The sequence below is a fragment of the Neophocaena asiaeorientalis genome, unplaced genomic scaffold (assembly GCF_003031525.2).
Source record: "Neophocaena asiaeorientalis asiaeorientalis breed wild unplaced genomic scaffold, Neophocaena_asiaeorientalis_V1.1 scaffold241, whole genome shotgun sequence".
NCBI lineage: Eukaryota > Metazoa > Chordata > Mammalia > Artiodactyla > Phocoenidae > Neophocaena > Neophocaena asiaeorientalis.
In genome coordinates this window covers 611,399-629,902 of record NW_020172287.1, presented here as the reverse complement: position 1 = coordinate 629,902, position 18,504 = coordinate 611,399, and the positions used below count along the sequence as shown (strand labels likewise).

At 38.5% G+C, this 18,504-nt stretch overlaps 1 protein-coding gene across 1 annotated transcript in view; it reads right to left on the bottom strand.

Annotated features, from left to right (window-relative positions):
* Positions 1 to 6,016: 6,016 nt before the first annotated feature.
* Positions 6,017 to 18,504, bottom strand: part of RNF130 (ring finger protein 130) — a 101,303-nt gene continuing 88,815 nt past the window's right edge. The window contains exons 8-10 of the mRNA XM_024765028.1: positions 16,623 to 16,827; positions 13,306 to 13,399; positions 6,017 to 6,205 (exon numbers count right to left, since the gene is read on the bottom strand). Of these exons, the coding sequence (XP_024620796.1) occupies positions 6,190 to 6,205; positions 13,306 to 13,399; positions 16,623 to 16,827 (315 nt within the window). The 3' untranslated portion in view covers positions 6,017 to 6,189. The remainder of the gene's footprint in view (positions 6,206 to 13,305; positions 13,400 to 16,622; positions 16,828 to 18,504) is intronic.

Sequence of the window (18,504 nt, the reverse complement as noted above, 5' to 3'; positions counted from 1 at the left end):
GTCATTTTGGCCAAGTTACTTGACCTTCTCTAAGCCTCAATTTCTTAATTTGTAAGAGAAGAGCTATAACTTCTCTCATTGGGATGCTGCCAAGATGAAAATTATAATGTATATAAAACACTCAGCATGGTGTCTGGCACATCCTGTGATCTGAACTGCTAGCTATAGTTAAGTTTTCTCCTGCCCAGCTTCACAGCAGAGATCTAGAATGGCAGTTTCTATTTCAACTGGATTCTTTGTATTATCTGTTGCCATTAAGTTCTATTCTTAAACTGTCTTGATAAGCAATTTAGCATAACCAAATAATTTGGTAGATAAAAAGTCAAGGAACCTTCAGGATCTTTTCTCAACTATTAAAAAGCCTAAAGTTACAACCCAGCTGGCCAAAGAGAAGTCAGATTTAATTTCTTCAGGTCTGAAGTTGCCAGGCAGGATCAGGTAAGCTGCATTCCTGTTGGAGGCTCTTTGGACTAAATTCTTACCAACTTTTGGTCTATTGTAAACACTGAGGCTTCCTTGAAATAAAATACTCTTGAATAATACTATATGTGTGTGTGTAAAAAACAAAACAAAACAACCTATGCCTCATGCATTACAAAAGTTTGTCCAAGAAGGGTTTAAAAATTCTGAAATATCACATCTGTTCCAGACTAATTTCTGATCACTCAATAATTTTTAAAATAGTAAACAAGAAATTATTCAGTTTCATACATTGCTGCAATTCATAAAGCTGATTTCTTAGTTGATAGCACCATGCCCATGAAGAAATAAGCAACTGTATTTTGATGCTAATTCTAACTTTGGTTCTAAGGAACAAATCCCACACTTTAAAGAGCACTGAGACCATGAAATAATTGAGATGTAAAAACTTGACGATGTCAGTTCAATCTCAAAGCCACAAAACAGAAGGTTCAAATTTCAATGGATGATGCAAATTTTCCCTAAGATTAATGGAAAGCCCTATCCTAGTAATTCACTCATTTTGTTTCTTAGCTTTTGTAAAAAGTAGGTCCGAACAGCACCTACTTTTCTTAGTCTTACTCTCTGCTAGGACTTGAAATAATGTGAAAAGGGTGAAAGTAACAGTAATAGAAACAGTAACATTGCCATTAAATAGTCCTACATCTCCTGACTGTTGATGAAGGAAAATAACAATTCATCATAAATGGGAAATAGAAGAGAGGGAACAACGAATTTGATTTTCACTGGATAAAGGTAGGTGGGGAGGAACTATACTATTAATTGATGAAAATACTAATAAGTGAAAAACATTTTGCAGGTATTAAGGAGAATGTCAAGGCAACAGAACCCATTCTACAGGGTAAGATCAGACACACTGAGCTTAACTCTCTAGCATTTAGAGTTGGCTGGAAATATCAGGAGGACCACTGAACCAGTGAATCTCAATGAATAATGATGTAATGAATAACCTGTGCAGCTTTTAAAAATCCTTTAACCCCATATGCACTTAACAAGAGAGCCTCCAAACACATGAAGCAAAAGCAGACATAATCAAAGGGAGAAATAGACAATTCAACAACAGTCATTGGAGGCCTCAATACTTTACTTTCAATAATGGATAGAACACTAGAAAGAAGATAAAGAAGGAAAGAGAAGATTTAAATAACACTATTAACCAACTAGACCTATAGAGCACTCCACCCAGCAACAGCCATCTATATATTCTTCTCAACTGCACATGGAACATTCTCCAGGATAGACCATATGTTAGGTTATAAAGCAAGCCTCAGTATAAGTAAAATGACTGAAATCATACGAAGTATGTTCTCCAACTACAATGGAAAGAAGTTAGAACTCTGTAACAGAAGGAAATTTGGGAAATTCACAAATAGGTGGGATTTAAACAATCAATGGATCGAAAGGAAAATCATAGCAGAAACTAGAAAGTACTCTTAAGATGAATGATATAAAAACCAAAACATACTAAAATTATGGATGGGTGAAATTGTGCTTACAGAGAAATTTATAGCTGTAAATGCTTATATTAAAAAAGAAAGATCTGAAATCTATAACATAATCTTCCACCTTAAGAGAAGAAGAAAAAAAATGAGACACAAAGCAAGAAGAAGGGAGAAAATAATAAAGATGTGAGTGAAAATTAATAAAGTAGAGAATAGAAAAATAGACAAAGCAATAAAACCAAAAGTTCATTCCTTGAAAAGATCAAAATTTACAAACCTTTAGCAAGGCATAACTAGCTAAACCATGGATAAGTGTTAGGTGCATATATCTTTGACCAGGCAAAAAAGAACTCAAATTACTAAAATCAGGAATGAAAGGGGACATTACTACTGACATTGAAGAAACAAAAAGGATTATAAGGGAATCTTATGGACAATTGTATGCCAACAAATGTGATAACCTAGATGAAATGGACAAATTCCTAGAGAGACACAAATTACTGAAATTGACTTAACTAGAAATAGAAAACCTGAATAGGCCTATAAGAAGTAAGAGAGTAAATCAGTAATCAAAAAACTTCCCACAAAGAAAAGACCACGACCGGATGGCTTTACTGGTGGATTCTACCAATTAAGAATTAACACCAATTCCTCTCAAACGCTTTCAAAAAACAGAAGAGAAGGAAACACTTCATAATTCATTATATGAGGCTAGCATTACACTAATACCAAGTCAGAGAAAGACATCACAAGAAAATTACAGACCAATATTCCTCATTGAATATAGATATAAAAATCCTCAGCAAAATACTAGGAAACTGAATCCTGAAACATAGAAAAACATAATCCTATTATGACCAATTGGGATTTATCTCAGGAATGTAAGGTTGGTTCAACATATGAAAATCAATTAATATAATATACCATATTAATAAAATAAGACAAAAACCACACGATCATCTCAACAGGTACAGAAAAAGCATTTGACAGAACCCAAACTCGTTTATGATAAAAACACTCAACAAACTAGAAGCAAAAGGGAACTTTTCAACCTGATAAAAGGACATCAGTGAAAATCCCACAGCTAACATCATACTCAACAGTGATAAGACTAAATGCTTTTCCCTCAAGATCAGGAACAAGACAGATGTCTGCTTGTACCACTTCTATTCAACATTCTACTAATGAAGGCTCTAGCCAGGGGCAATTAAGAAAATGAAATAAAAGGCAGCCTGACTGGAAAGGAAGAAGTAAAACTATCTCTATTTGCAGATGACATGATCTCGTATACAGAAAATTCTAAGGCATCCACTAAAATACTATTAGCGCTAGTAAATGACTGCAGCAAGGCTGCAGGGATAAAAGATCAATGTACAAAAATCAATCACATTTCTGCAGAAATTAAATAAATAAATAGGAAGGCATTTCCTGTTCATGGATTGGAAGACTTAATATTGTTAAGATGACTCTATTACCTAAAATGACTTGCAAATTCAAGGTAATTCCTATCAAAATCCCAGGGGGCTTTTTTTGCAGAGATTAAAAACTGACCCTAAAATTCATATGGAAATGCAAGCGGCCTTGAATAGCCAAAACAATTGTGAAAAAACTGGAGGACTCACACTTCCCAATTTCAAACTTACTACAAAGTAATAGTAATCAATACCATGGGATACTGGCACAAGGACAGAATAGGGACCAATAAAATAGAACTGAGAGTCTAGAAATAAACTCATATATTATGCCTAATTAACTTTTGACAAGAGTGCCAAGACCATTCATCTGGGGAAGAGAGAATAATCTCTTTAACAAATGGTACTGAGACAAATAAATATCCAACATGCAAAAAAAAAAAAAAAAATGAAGTTGGACCTCTACCTCACATCATATACATATATTAACTCAAAATGGATGAGAGAACTAAATATAAGAGCTAAAACTATAAAACTCTTGAAAGTTTTTGTGACCTTGAATTAGGCAATGGTTTCTTAGATATGACTCCTAAAACACAAACCAAAGAAAAGATAGACAAATTGGACTCCCCCCCAAAAAACCCCAAAACGAAAAAACTTGTACTTCAAAAGATTCTATCAAGAAAGTGAATAGAGAACTTATAGGAGAAAATATTCGCAAATCATATATTTGATAAGGGCCTAGTATCTGGAATGTATAAAGAACTCTTACAACTCAGTAACAAAAAGACAAATAATCCAATTAAAAATGGGCAAAGGACTTAAATAGACATTTCTCCAAAGAAGATATTCAAGTAGCCAGCAAGCACATGAAAAGATGTGAAACGTCATTAGTCACTAGGAAAATGCAAGTCAAAACTACAGTGAGTGCCACTTCACACCCACTAGACATGGCTATAAGTTTTCAGAAAAAGGAAAATAATACACACTGGTGAGGATGTAGAGAAACTGGAACCCTTGTACATTGCTGGTAGGAATGTGAAATTGTACAGATGCTTGGCAAACAGTTTGGTAGTTTTTCAACAAGTTAAACTTAGAGTTAACATATACCCCAGCAATTCTACTCCTAGGGATATACCCAAGAGAATTAAAAAGATATGTTCACACAAAAATTTGTATACAAATGTTCATAGAAGCATTATTCATAAAAACCAAAATGTGGAAACAACCCAAATGTCCATCAATGGATGGATGAAAAAAATGCAGCATATATCCATACAATGGAATATTATTCAGCTACAAAAAAGAACAAAGTACTGATACATGCTACAACTGGATGAATTTTGAAAACAGTATACTAAGTGAAAGAAGCCAAACACAAAAGGCCACATATTGTATGATTCTATTTATACAAAATGTCCTGGACAGGGCTTCCCTGGTGGCGCACTGGTTGAGAGTCCGCCTGTTGATGCAGGGGACGTGCATTCGTGCCGCAGTCCGGGAAGATGCCACATGCCGCGGAGCGGCTGGGCCTGTGAGCCATGGCCGCTGAGCCTGCGTGTCCGGAGCCTGTGGTCCCCAACGGAAGAGGCCACAACAGTGAGAGGCCCGCATACCACAAAAACAAAAAACAAAAAACAAACAAAAAAAATGTCCTGAACAGGCAAATCCATAGACACATAGAGTAGATTAGTGGTTTTTGGGCTGGCAGGGGTGAGAGGTTACTGTTAATGGGTATGAGGCTTCTTTCTGGGATGACAAAAACGTTCTGGAATTAGATAGTTATGATGGTTGTACGACCTTGTGAACATACTAAAAACCACTGCAGTGACTTTACCCTTTAAAAGGGTAAATTTCATGGTATGTGAGTAATATCTCAATAAAAAAAAGAAAAGAATCTTCAACCCCCTACTGATTTGAGTATTGACTGCTGTAGTGGACCTATTACTACTAGTGGGAATATTCTCAACTCTCAGGTATGCTGAGGTGGAAGGTTGGACACATTTACACATACTGATAATCCCTTCAAGCATAAGATTCATATAACATAAAATATTTCAACATCTTCCTCACAAGTAATGCAAAAAAACTTCATTTATACATGTAAAATTACTCTCATCCAACTTCAGAATTCACTGTTTTTAAAAGAATACAGTACAAACTACATAAAAAAAATCTCGGACAGATATAATTTATTACTTATCAGTTATGTATTTTGGAAAATTTTTCGTACACTCATGCTTTCATCCCACCAAATATTTATTGAGCACTTACTATGTGCAAAGCACTCTACTAGGTACCAGAGATACAGTGGCAAGTGACACAGTTAAATGTCCTGTGTCTGTGGCTGTGGAGCTGATGTTCTAGAGGAGTCAGATCAACCACCGACAAAGGAACAAGAAATTATCAGAGAGTGAATGGCGACCTTGAAGAAAACAAAATGGAGCAACTCAGTTCAGGGCCCGAGGGAGCATCACCACACAGGATGTCCCCACACTTGGGTCCTACCTGGGCACAACAGGAGCCAATGTGAAAAGACCAAAAGAAACAGCATCACTGTTCCTCCCCTGGGGAGTATGAGCACGTTCTGTCTCTGAAACACACACAAATGAACTTTGGGTGTGTGATCTCCAAATCAGCCTTCCAAACACAAGTGGGTGAATAACACGCAACAACACAGTCTTTTAATTTTATTATTTATTTATTTTAATACAAAGCTTTGGCATTAGCAATTTTATGAAAAAATAAAATGTACTAAAAATAAATGCTTGTGTGGCATGATTGGTAAATGATGCACAAAAATAGGTTCTTTTTTCCTTCAAGGCAATCAGTCAGAAAGCATTTCTTTTCCTTCTTCAAAACCATTCTACCCTATGGAATAAAAGGAAAAAAGAGAGGTCAAGAATTAGTTAACGGGTAGTTGTCAATGTTTTAAAATAACAGAGAAAGTAATCCTAACTGAATGGTGGCCTGGGGTTGTCCCCAAGTATTTCCCAGACCAATTTGGTAAAGCCAGTAAGTCACTAGCATTTTCCTGAACTCAGCAGCTATAGATCTGAGGTCAAGTGGCTCAGTCACTTAAAAGTGTGTTAGTACTTCCAAAAGGAAGGCAGGGAAAAGTACAGGTTAACAGCATTTTGTTTAAAAATGCAGGGACAACTGTCGTACAATTTACAACTTTTCCTGGTTTGAACACATATTCTAAATGCTGAGTGCCCTGAAATCTGTAGCTGCTGTCTTTACAATATGCTCCTGCTTTATACCTCAAACAAATATGTCATTATTTATTTTGAAGTAAGATTTGAGGAGTACAGACTCCCAGGGATGTAAGGCTTTCTTACAGGAATTCCCCAGATTTTATGTGCGTGCATGCGTGTGTGTGTGTGTGTGTGTGTGTGTCCCTAAATCAGGTGCCTGAAGGTACCTGACATCTTTGGAAGTTTCCTGCATTACCCTCAGGCTAATGCTGCCCCCTCTGCAGCCTGGCACTGTGGGACTGCCCTAGTTCCTGAACCCTTATAGAATCTGGTTCATTTCTATGGTTCCCACATTATATCTTCAATTCTGCTCTCTTTTTTCCCGGCAGAATTCCAGACCCTTCCTTCAAACCTCTTAATCTTTGGTCAACATACAACTCTCCAGCATCTCCTCCCCATCATCCTGACTTTCTCCTTCAGCTCTGTATTTTCACCTAACCTACCTTCTTGCTTCCAGTCTCTACCATGAAAGCAACTTCTCAGCCATCAGCAATTTTCTTTTTGCTGAAAAGCCTTAGATATCACCTGCTAGTTACAAACAGTCCAAATTCTGTAGTCTGCATACTGTCGCCACCACCTACAGCAGACACGTCAAACCACACAGCTCCCTGAACCTGCTCTGCTTTTTCTCACCTTGTGTTTTAATTATGCCTGGCCTGATTTCTAAGTCACTCCCTCCAGGAAGCCTTTTTCAACTCCCTCAGGGCAAAAGCAGCAGTTTCCCTGTGTCTGTGTGATACTCCTGTCATCTTGTGCTGGGTCCGCAGGCACTCCCTGGCTCTTCCGTCACTTCAACCAGCACCGCAGTGCAGAGCACTGAGCAGTGCAGCCCCCTTCCCTTTCCCCAGGGCTCCTGCAGGGCAAGGCCTGGTGCCTCAAACACTGGGGAGATGGTGCCTAATGAATGAAAGGCTGGGTATGAAGGCCATTCACAGAAACTGCAAACAGGGCTCTACACTTGTTTATTGTAGGTCATATTTAAGACAACACATTGTTTTTATAACATTTCCTCTGAAAAACTGGATATAGGACTTTTAATGGGCAAATAAAGATTTTTAAGCTTACTTTTTTTTTCTGCCTAAGAAATTATAAACAACTATGCAGCCAAACATTAAAGGCACTTCTGAAAAATGAAAGACTGACCACTGTCAAAGACAGAAGTCCAGTCAAGGCTTCTGCTGCTGTAATCTTCTTTTTGTCACCATGTTTTTAGAAAACCAAATTTATCTTTTTCATCCGCATTATTTGGAGCCCTTAAATGGCTCTCCGGAGTAGTCAAAGACAAGCAGTGTAAAGGAAAGAGTTGGAACCAGAAATACTGGGCTTGAATCCCATGCCCTTCTTCGTATGGCATTTCTTGGGGGTCACTCAGCCCCTTTGGGCCTCAGGGTACTCCTCTGTGTATATATCTCAGGCTCAGAGTGGCTAAAAGAACTAAATACTAAGACAAAGAAGAGTATTCATGATCAAACTGGGGGCAAATCTTTGCTGGTATTGCTACAAAAAAGGCTGTCTCAGGAAAATAAACAATCAGAGATGTGTGCTAGTGTGAGCAAAAGTTTTTAGGTTGAAAACTAAAAATTCAAAAATCTTTAGATCAGTGTTTCTCAAACTGCAGGCTGTAACCTATTAATGGATCATAAAATCAATGCAGGAGTTCATGACCAACATTAACAACAACACAACAAAAAAGCACAGAAAAGAATAGATCAGAGAATACTGATGTAGTAAGGAAAATGTCTGTGGAACTTCTGTTTCAGTTATACATGCGGGAGCACGGTCAAAATATAAAATGTATTTCTTACAGTAGGAGATGGTTAAAAAACGAGCTTTAAAAACATTGCTTTTGGACTTCCCTGGTGGCACAGTGGTTAAGAATCCACCTGCCAATGCAGGGGACATGGGTTCGAGCCCTGGTCTGGGAAGATCCCACATGCAGTGGAGCAACTAAGCCCGAGTGCTACAACTGCTGAGCATGCATGCGCTCTAGAGCATGCGAGCCACAACTACTGAAGCCCACGCACCTAGAGCCTGTGCTCCACAACAAGAGAAGCCACTGCAGTGAGAAGCCTGCACACCGCAACGAAGAGTAGCCCCCACTAACCACAACTAGAGAAAGCTGGCGCGCAGCAACAAAGACCCAACTCAGCCAAAAATAAATAAGTTAAAAACAAACAACAAAACATTGCTTTTGACCCTGAAGGTTCTAAAAGAGGCAGCCAGCAGAGACCCCTACCCCTCTCCTTGGGCTCTGATCTCTCCTAGGAAGGGACCATTTAGGACAGACAATTCAAGAGGAACTCTGAGAACTAGAAGGAGTCTTAGAACTTCTACCTGACTCAGGATCTGCCTCCAAACAGCTCAGCCTTGTAACTTCTGTCTGAATACGCAGGTCCCAGCAAGCTCATTAGCTTTCAACACAGCCCATGTCAGGGATGGACAATTCTGACTGGCAGGAAGTTCTTTCTTACATGAAATGGAAATCTACCTCCCTGTAGATATCTCCAGAGCTACACAGTAAGTATCACCCTCTGTATGCACTGGCTAGTCACCACAGGACCATTATGGGTATTAAATGGGGCAATGTGGGTAGTAACAGAGCCCAAAACAAGAGTAATTTCTTGGTAGGCATACAATAAACAGTAACTGTTCTCATCTTTGGTGGTCCTCCAAATACCTGGGGACACCTCTTACATCACCCCAGTCTCCTCTAAGGTAAGCATCCCTAAGATAGAAATGATTATGTTTTCAGACTCTTTCATACTGAAATATGTCAACGTTCCTCTTAAAGAGTCCGAGCAAAACAATTCAGAAATATTGAGTAGAGAGTAAAATAGAAACATCAGTTCCTTTGACCTGGCTTAAAAATTTCTACCACTAACCTCAGAGGAGGACAGCTCAAGGGGAACACTGGTTTGGACAACTGAAGCCCAATGACCTGCCGCAGAGCTAGGGCTTCTTGGTCTTCAGTTATGCTACAGGATTTCATATTTATTCCAGTTATTTCATCAAGTTAACCACATCAGATTCATTTCCTCCTCCTGCGACTGTTCTGAATCTTGAATGCCTGGGCTACAATCCTCTGCAAATCTCAGAACATGATTTCTATGCATCAGAATCCAGGAACTAAGAAAGGGCTGTAGAGAAGACCTAGCTGAACCTCCCATTTGACTCAAAATCTCTCCTACATCATCCACATATCTTATAACTTGTTCCTCAAATAAAAACAAATATTATTTTTCAAATAAATATTTACTTTTTTATGTTGAGGGAAAAATGGATTTATATAAATGTAAGCTGGTAAATGTTGGGATTTAACAAGGTTTACTTGAATAATGAAGTAGAGCAGAAAACCTTTGGGAACTGAAGTTCAATAATGTTGCTTACTTAGGTACAACAAGCGTTAGGGAAGCTAATATGTATAAATATATTTAACTTACATTTATTTGCCTCTTTGACTACTATCCTGTTTAAATTTGCAAAGTCTCAAAATTCAGTAGATTTATTTGTAGTCATGGTTGAGTACTTACATAAATAGCATTTCATCACGATAGAAGGGGGTGACCCCAGATACATGGACTTTTCATTGATCTCTGAGTAAGGCCCTGAGTGAACACGCAGAGCGTAGTGAGGGAGGCGGAGTGCTTTCACCCCTAGTGGAGCAGCAACCCATGGAGGCCTGGACCTGCCTGGGTTCTGCAGCCCTGCCTTTATATATGGCCAGTACTGCTTCATCTTGCCCACAGGGTTTCACCAGTGACTAGACTGGGTCAAGGTCTTATTGACATCACAATACAATCAGTGTAACACTGTCAGAAAAGTAAACTATAAGAGTAGGTAGAAAGCATAAGGTGGAATTTACTAATAATTTCCAGACAAATCATTAAAATGTGAAAAGATAGAATCTATTTATACAGAAGACTATCTTACAAATGGATGAGGTTACCCAGAAAATTGAAACAGAGCAATTAAATTGAAAAGGCAATCTCACTTTGATTGTAATTTTTTGGTAAAAGTGAAAAGGTAAGATAGATTTCAAAGACTTCATTAATGAAGAATAATTATAAATTTATCTGCTAAAATAAACTTTTCTCCGGAATTAAACCACACAGGAATTTTTCATCAACATTTTTGGGAAAGAGACATTAAGTAAGAGTGGCTATCTTTTTATTTTTTATTTTTTGGCTGCACTGCACGGCTTGTGGGATCTTAGTTCCCAGACCAAGGATCGAACCCAAGACCCTGGCAGTGGAAGTGCAGAGTGCTAACCATTGGACCACCAGGGAGTTCCTGGCTATTATTTTTTTTATCCCCTACAATTAAAAGGGTCTTTAAAAAAATTAAGTAATTAGAGTTACAAAAAAAATCAGCACATAAAAGCACAACAGGAGAGCAAAACATCACCCCAAATTGTACTAAATTAAGATAATCACCATTAATATTTTGGTGACCATCCTTTCATGCATCCATATGTGTGTGTATACACACACACACACACACACACACACACACACTCTCTCTCTCTCTCTCTCTCTCTCTCTCCCCCTCCCTCTCTCTCTCTCAATTTCTCTCTCTAAATGGAATCATGGAAATTGTCCTTCAGAGTGGTTTTGACTGAAGGCACAGAAATAATAGTCAAATGAACAATTGCAGTATCAACCCTCTACAAAGGCTAATGGGAGAAGGGATGGACTAAGACATGGATCTAAGATCTATGACTTAGATTCTCAGTCATGCAGGCATTTATGAGCGGAACTCAAACTTACAATAGGTAACATGTCTATTGAGCATTCTCTAAAATATCTGATACATGGACTGAGCACCTGGCTGATTCTGAGTGGCAGTAAGGTGACTACTAAATTACTTAATAATTCTCTAAAAGTGCCCAGTGTGCAGCTACTTGCTGTGATTTATTTTCACTCTTTTGTGAAATTTTAAAGAAGTGGGCTTACATTATCATCTAGTTTGATGGGTTGGTATGGGAGTAAGCAAAAGAGGTGACTGCAGGTGAAATAAATATTTCTCTCCAAACTGAGGTTTGCATCACAGGTACTCACGAGCTCTTATGATTCAGTATTCTACTTCATGGAAGAAAATTAAATTCATTTGCCAAAGGATAAAGGCAGATGGCCATCTTATTCATAGAACTCTGAAAGAATTGCAGAGGAATTGTTTTGGCTAACATTTATTGAGCACTTATTATGTACGAGGCACTGTGCTAAGCACTTTATATGCTAATTCTCACAACAACCCTATGATGTACTCCTAACTTCTTGTTTTATGGATGACTAAAATAAGCTTCAGATAAATATAACTGCCTAGGTCGCACAAGAAAAATATGGAGGAGCAGGGAGTCAAGTCCAGGTATGCCTGACTCCAGAATCTGGGCAATTAACATTGTGCTATGTTGAAGTAAAACTGCATCAGGTGGGCCCAACAGAAGCAGCTAGCTGTTGACCTGCTGGATGAGGCTGAGGCTACTTAGCTGCAGGTTGAAGAATGCCAACTGACATGACATCCTCCCAATATATAATATGTCAAGGATGCCAGAGGGTACTTCTTACAAGTATCTAGCCAAAAGATCAGGTTAGAGGTAATAAAATCATGTCATTGGAAGTGGAGGTTACTTGCCCATTGTTTCTACAGTTGGACTATGAGTATTTAATTAAATCAATTAAATGAGCTTGGTTGGTTGTTATCAATCAATTAAAATGCCAGGACATAACTGAATATAGAGAGCACAGGAATTCTACCAATTCAGGTTCAAATTTGGGCAGTGTCCCAGGGATGCTTTCATCTTGAATTAGTTTTCATGAATACTTCTTAAAAGAAAGGACTGAATAATATCCTACAGTAAATGCCAAAAATTTAAAGCAAAATAAATAAAGCCAATAAAACCTTTTCTTTATCTTACCCCCATGGAAAGCTACTCTTGGAAAACCACTGGATCAAAATGGACCTCAACTGTTACCCAGCCCAATTTTCCATCCTCTGAAAAACCTTTTACCGACAACAGCCTTGACAAGTAACACCCAGCTTCCTTCTGCCTGCATTCTTAGTCCTGAGCACTCCCTACCCCCACGGCAAACCATCTCACTGGTAAATAGCCTTGCTGACCGATGTTCTTCTTTTTACCAAGGCGAAATTTTGCCTTCCTGTAACCTACCCTTTGGTCCTCATTTTGTCCTATGGAAATATAGTTTATGCTTATTTTCTTTTTCTCCTGACAGTCTTTCTAATATTTGGAAGTCACAGGTCTTTCTGACTGCTTCTTTCTTGCAGGTTAAACATCCATGTTCCTTTGACCATAGGCCAGGGTGCCAGTACTCCACCAAAAGCTAAGTAGATAAGACTCCAGGTAAAGTCTGATAAGCACACAGCGAAGTGGGGCTAATCCTGTCTATGATTAGGACACGGGCATTCTCCACATACTACGACTGTATTGGTTCCCTTGGCATTTGTTCCATTGTTGATTTATTCTAAGCTTGTGGCTAATGAAAGCCCTGAGATCTTTTCTAAAGTGAGCAGTTGTTGCTGAGCAAGGTGAACTCCCAATCAGTGTTACTGTTCATGAAATAAACTATTTTCCTAGGTATGATCCCATCAGGATCAGTATGAAATTGGTAGAAGGCAATTCTCATGATCTTTATGAAAATTACATATTTTCTTGGGATCATCTGGCACATGCAATCCAAGAAACAATTGGTTACTTACTCATTAGCATTCAAGCTAGCTGTGGCTCTGATGATCATGTAGCAGAGTGTGAGAGCACTGAGGAGGCCAAAACTGGCAATAATAAACCATTCTTCTGTTGACAAAGGAAAGGGAGGAAATCACTCTGGGGAGAAGGCTTATGTCAAATCGATGTCAACATTTCCCTCAAATGCAACGAAGCAGACGTCAACGGAGGTGTAAGCCAAGACTGGCCCAAGGAAGTGAAGCAGGAGGAGGTTTGCCAGAGAGCTACTAAGTGGAGAAGGTTAGTGGAAGTAGTGGTGAAAGCTGCAAGGGAGAAAGGAAAGCATGGCCCAAACATTTCTTCCAGTTAAAAGTCCTGAGGTTTGTGAGAAGTGTGGCCACCAAAAAGTATGTAGTAAAAAGATGTATATAAAATCGCACATGGACATAGGTTTTAAAAATTGTTAATTTAAATGACAGTAAAGTGGACTAGCCATACTTATAACCCTTCTTTCTTCATTTTGTCACTTCTGCATGGCTGTGTCCCTCATTCTTAAAGAAAGGCTTAGAAATATGGAGCAGTGGTTCCCAAAGATCTCGTGGGTACTCCAAGCAGTCTGTGGGCTGGCCTTCCATGGCATTCACATCTATATTCTTTTCGCTTATAGTCTTTATTTAAAAAGGACATCTTATTGGTGTCTCCTGCAAAGAAGAGAACTACCCTTCACAACCCCACTGCTGGGAAGCGGCACTGGCTGTTCTGGCTTTATTAAACAGAAGTAGAAAGGGTAGGTTATTCCAACTCTTGGCTCATCAAAGAGTTGAAAACCTCTGGTACACAGAACTCTAAAGGTTTTTATCTAGTTTCTCTCTAGATCCAGGAAATAGGTTAATATTTTCCCTTAAGTTTTCAAACTCTGTATCATCAAGGTAACATCCCAAAAACTGTACTTACTGAGAACCACAAAAATAACCTGAGAACCAATCTGACTTCCTAAAAAGTCTTAACTATATTTCCTAAAATATAAACAAACTAGGGCTGGTTTAACAAAGTGTTACACAGTAAAGTTACCTATACATCTGCAATAACGCAGAGAAGAAATTTATACTTGGAATGCCAAATGTTTATATGCGAAAGCTTTGTATAACACGGGCGTTTCTTAATCTGGTTTTCATGAATCCTACATCTATGCAAAACTGTGTGTGCCTAGGAATTTTTCTAGAAAAAGGTTATTATACTTTCACTGAATTTTAAAGGTTGTGATCTTCAAAAGGTTAAGAAGAACTGTTCTTCAGGATTCCAGGATGCTGAGTTGTTCTATGCGCATTTCTCTGCCCACCTTGGTTTACATTATTAAAATGCACAGCAAACTCTTTCATTTTAGATAACAGTGCAGCCACTGCTTCTTGGAATACAAATTCCTCATCAATAGAGTGAATTTACAAGGTTTTTATTTAAGTCAAAATAAACATTTAAGAACCCATGCAAAATCCACCATTTTTACCCACATATATTTTAAGTTAGAAAAAATATATACTGGCGTTTAAAAAAAATTAAGAGATGGCTGATAATCAATTTCAAGAAGCTTAACATAGCATTCTTTATTTTTTTCTTCTTAGACTTTTATACATGATAAGCAGACTAACTTTTAGAACTTCAATTATGTCTATGTTTCCAATTTTGAATATAGCATCCATATATGCAAGGCATTTCAGTTATAAAAATTAGTAACCAAAAAGAAGTAAACACTGTCGTAATAATACCTGATGGGCCCAGAGGTATTTTAGCACCAACCTACTGCAGCTGGGATCTCGGTCACCTCTGTTCTCCTCAGTGTGTAGTTAGCACAGTGCCTTGCAAACAGTGGATCCTGGTTGAATGCACTGTGGTTACTATGGCACTACAGAGCTTTGATGTTAAAGTAGAGGTAGCTTTGGTCTAATTTAACCACATGGGTTTCATTTATTAACATGTACAAATTCTGCTAAAGGTGATTAATTTGATACATGAAGTAATATTTTTATCATCAAAACATAAGATTTTGAAAGGATATTTCGATATAAAATATAATGGGATCAGTACTTTATGTAGTAGTAGGTGCTCAATAAATGTCGATCAATGAAGGACCTACCAAAAACTCATGAGTAAACAGACAACCTTTGTCTCCTTTATTATTATTAGATCAATTTTTAAAAATCTAGCCCATAAAACCTAAATGTCAAAGCAGGACAACATGAAATGCTGTTAAAACAAACCATTGGTAAATGGTAAGAAATCAGTCAAATTGTATCAAAGAATAGTTTTACTTATTTTATAACTGAATGAAGTCTCCTTGAGTTTAGAAAATGAGAAAATAAAACTTGGGAAATCATTTTCTAACAATAATTTTTGGTTAGTTAAGATCACATATACTTCAATTGAATAGACCACACAAGTCTTACTATTTAAGGGAAAACTCTTTTTAACAGCTTTATCCATTTTACTGACTCCCAGAGTTGAGAGGAGTCCCAATAGGGTTAGGGCTCGAAGCTATAGGTAAGCAACAGCATATACTGAAAAAGGCAGCACCAGAGTGATGACGAGGAAGATGGGGTGAAAGGTTGTTAGATGAAAATAACACATAAAGAATGGATTGAAAACAGCTGGCTTGTTATGGGGTGAATGTCCACGAGGCCCACTCGCACGCCTGCCAGCCCACTCATACTTTGGCAAGGCCATCAAAACACTCAGAGCATTTTTTTTTTCTTCTCATCAACAGTTCAACAATCATGACGTTCATAATTACCCCAGAGCATATTTTAAAAGTAGATTACCTTTTGGGCCTTCTCACACTTCTCGTACAATTATACCAAAGAGGTAAGTGCTAAGACACCAAATTTCATAAAAGTGTAAAATAAAGTGAGCAGCAGCTGGCCATCTCAACTGTTCCTAAAGTTGTGAATTTTTAGGTTCAAATTCTGGATTAGTTTTTTACTAGGTTGTCTGCAGCCTAGGTACTAGAGACCACTGGTGCTCACAGTTACACGACACACCTGAGATGCTGCTGACGTCCTACCTTACATCCCTGTCTGCAATGCAATCGTTTCAAATCAGGTTTATAAACAGCTATTAAGACAAACCTCTGATCAACTAGTCATCAAATGGCAACTATTCCTATTAACTACACACAAGTACACAAGCTTCTTACTATAAAGGAAGTTTTGTTATTCCAAATATCTGTTTTAACAAAAGTAACCATTACTTTCTCAGTTACAGACTAAGTCACTGTCCCTGGTGATTGCCTCAACTCTCCACCACACGTCAAATACCAGCAGCAAATCTGTCCTGTGCCCTGGGCACAGGGCCCACTTACTTGTTACTGCGATGTTGATCTCTCCTGTTCTAGGAGTGAGATCCCCATCCTGAGGAAGAGGCGAGATCCCCGAAGTTCGAAGTGGCTCGAGGCCAAGGGAGTTGTCACTGGCGAGGTCACCTAGGGCTGATCTTCGGTTAACTGCTTGGGTTCTGGTGAGTCTTTCCATATCAAATGCTACGTTATCAGTACATGGCAAATTTGGCTGCAAAATATTTCCAGATTAAAAGTACTTGTAAGATTAACAAATCATTTTATACAATTCTAAATGTTTGACATCCTGTTGCAAAGACTTTACCAATTTTTTTCCAGATGATTTCCTCTCATTTCTCTCCCCATCTATGCCTTCCACTCTAATTCCAAGAATTTTTATTTAAAAGAAACAGATGATTTCTTCCCCAAAATGGTACTAAGGAAAGCCAAAATCCATTGCAGAACTGAGAAAATTGAACACTTCATCTTTATAAAGTGACAACCTTTTGTGGACATGGCTCACAGGCAGAGGGATTCATTATTATAAAGCTGACAAACAGTGCAGTGTATCACTGGCTCATATGTTAATAAAGGTAACATAAAATATCCTTTCACCCTATTAACTTCTCTGTAATACCCCCATCTATCTGCTAGTCAGTTTTTAAATATCTTCTATCTTTAAACATAAGTAAAGCATACAACCAAGAGCAGATCAACATTGAAAAGACTTTTGAACTCTAAGAAAACTATGTTTCAAAACCTAAGCATTGGGACTTCCCTGGGGGCACCGTGGTTAAGACTCTGCGCTCCCAATGCAGGGGGCCTGGGTTCGATTCCTGGTCAGGGAACCAGATCCCACATGCATGTCGCAACTAAGAGTTCGCATGCCACAACTAAGGAGCCCGCCTGTCACAACTAAGACCCAGCGCAACAACAACAACAAAAAAAACCTAAGCATCTAATGCTGAAGAAGAGTGTAGTACAGAGCTGCTGTGGGGTCAAAGCCTACCAACTAAAAAGTGGATATGAAAGGCCAGGGATGCTGCTAGACAGTCTCAAGGACGGCCCTCACCAGAAGGAATTACCTAGGCCAGTGTCAGTGGTGAAGAGGTGAAGAAACTACAACATCACTGATGTGATCTCTGGAGATGGAGGATAAATGGGGCATCACTACCTAACTAGATTACATCTAAACTGTCATCTGATAACATATTTCAAATAGGACTACTTAGATCTGTAAAGCTAAAACAAGGAATTCATCTGTTGGGTCAAAATAAACTTTCCTCTCTATATGGAGATTATTCATTCACTCTTTTATGAGACCAGAAAGTATTTCACTTTCCTCTAAAAAGCAATAATCCTGGACATACACTTCTCTTAAGGAAGGAACTGCAGGAAGTCTCCAAGGTCCTCAGTTAATCAGTGCTGACTCTCCTGGCCAGGGCTGAAGTGCCCTATGTGGCCGGCACCCAACCAAAACCCCTGCCCAGCTGTCAAAGGTCTGCCCAGGGCTGGCACTGCCCACCTTCACTGACTGCAATTACCAACGCCCAGGAGAGCAAAGCCAAATTTAAGAGGAAGGAACATAAGTGATGACATAGTTTTATACCATGCTGAATGCAGAAAAAATTACTATTGGACCAGAGTTAAAAGTCTACATTCTATTCCTTAAAAAAAAAAAAATTGGAATAGAGGAAAATCACGTCCTTCTCTCTAGCTCAGTTCTTCATCACACATCCACCACCCAACAGAAGCAGGCTGTAAAGTGGACTAGCACAGTTCTTTATCTGCTCTTCCAGAAGTTCCCTGAGGTGGGCTGGACTTTAAGTAATGTGGGAAAAAAGGCAGTGTTGGACTAACAGGATTATCTGGCAGAGAAAGCCAGTGCTTTCTTGTGAGACTTTTAACC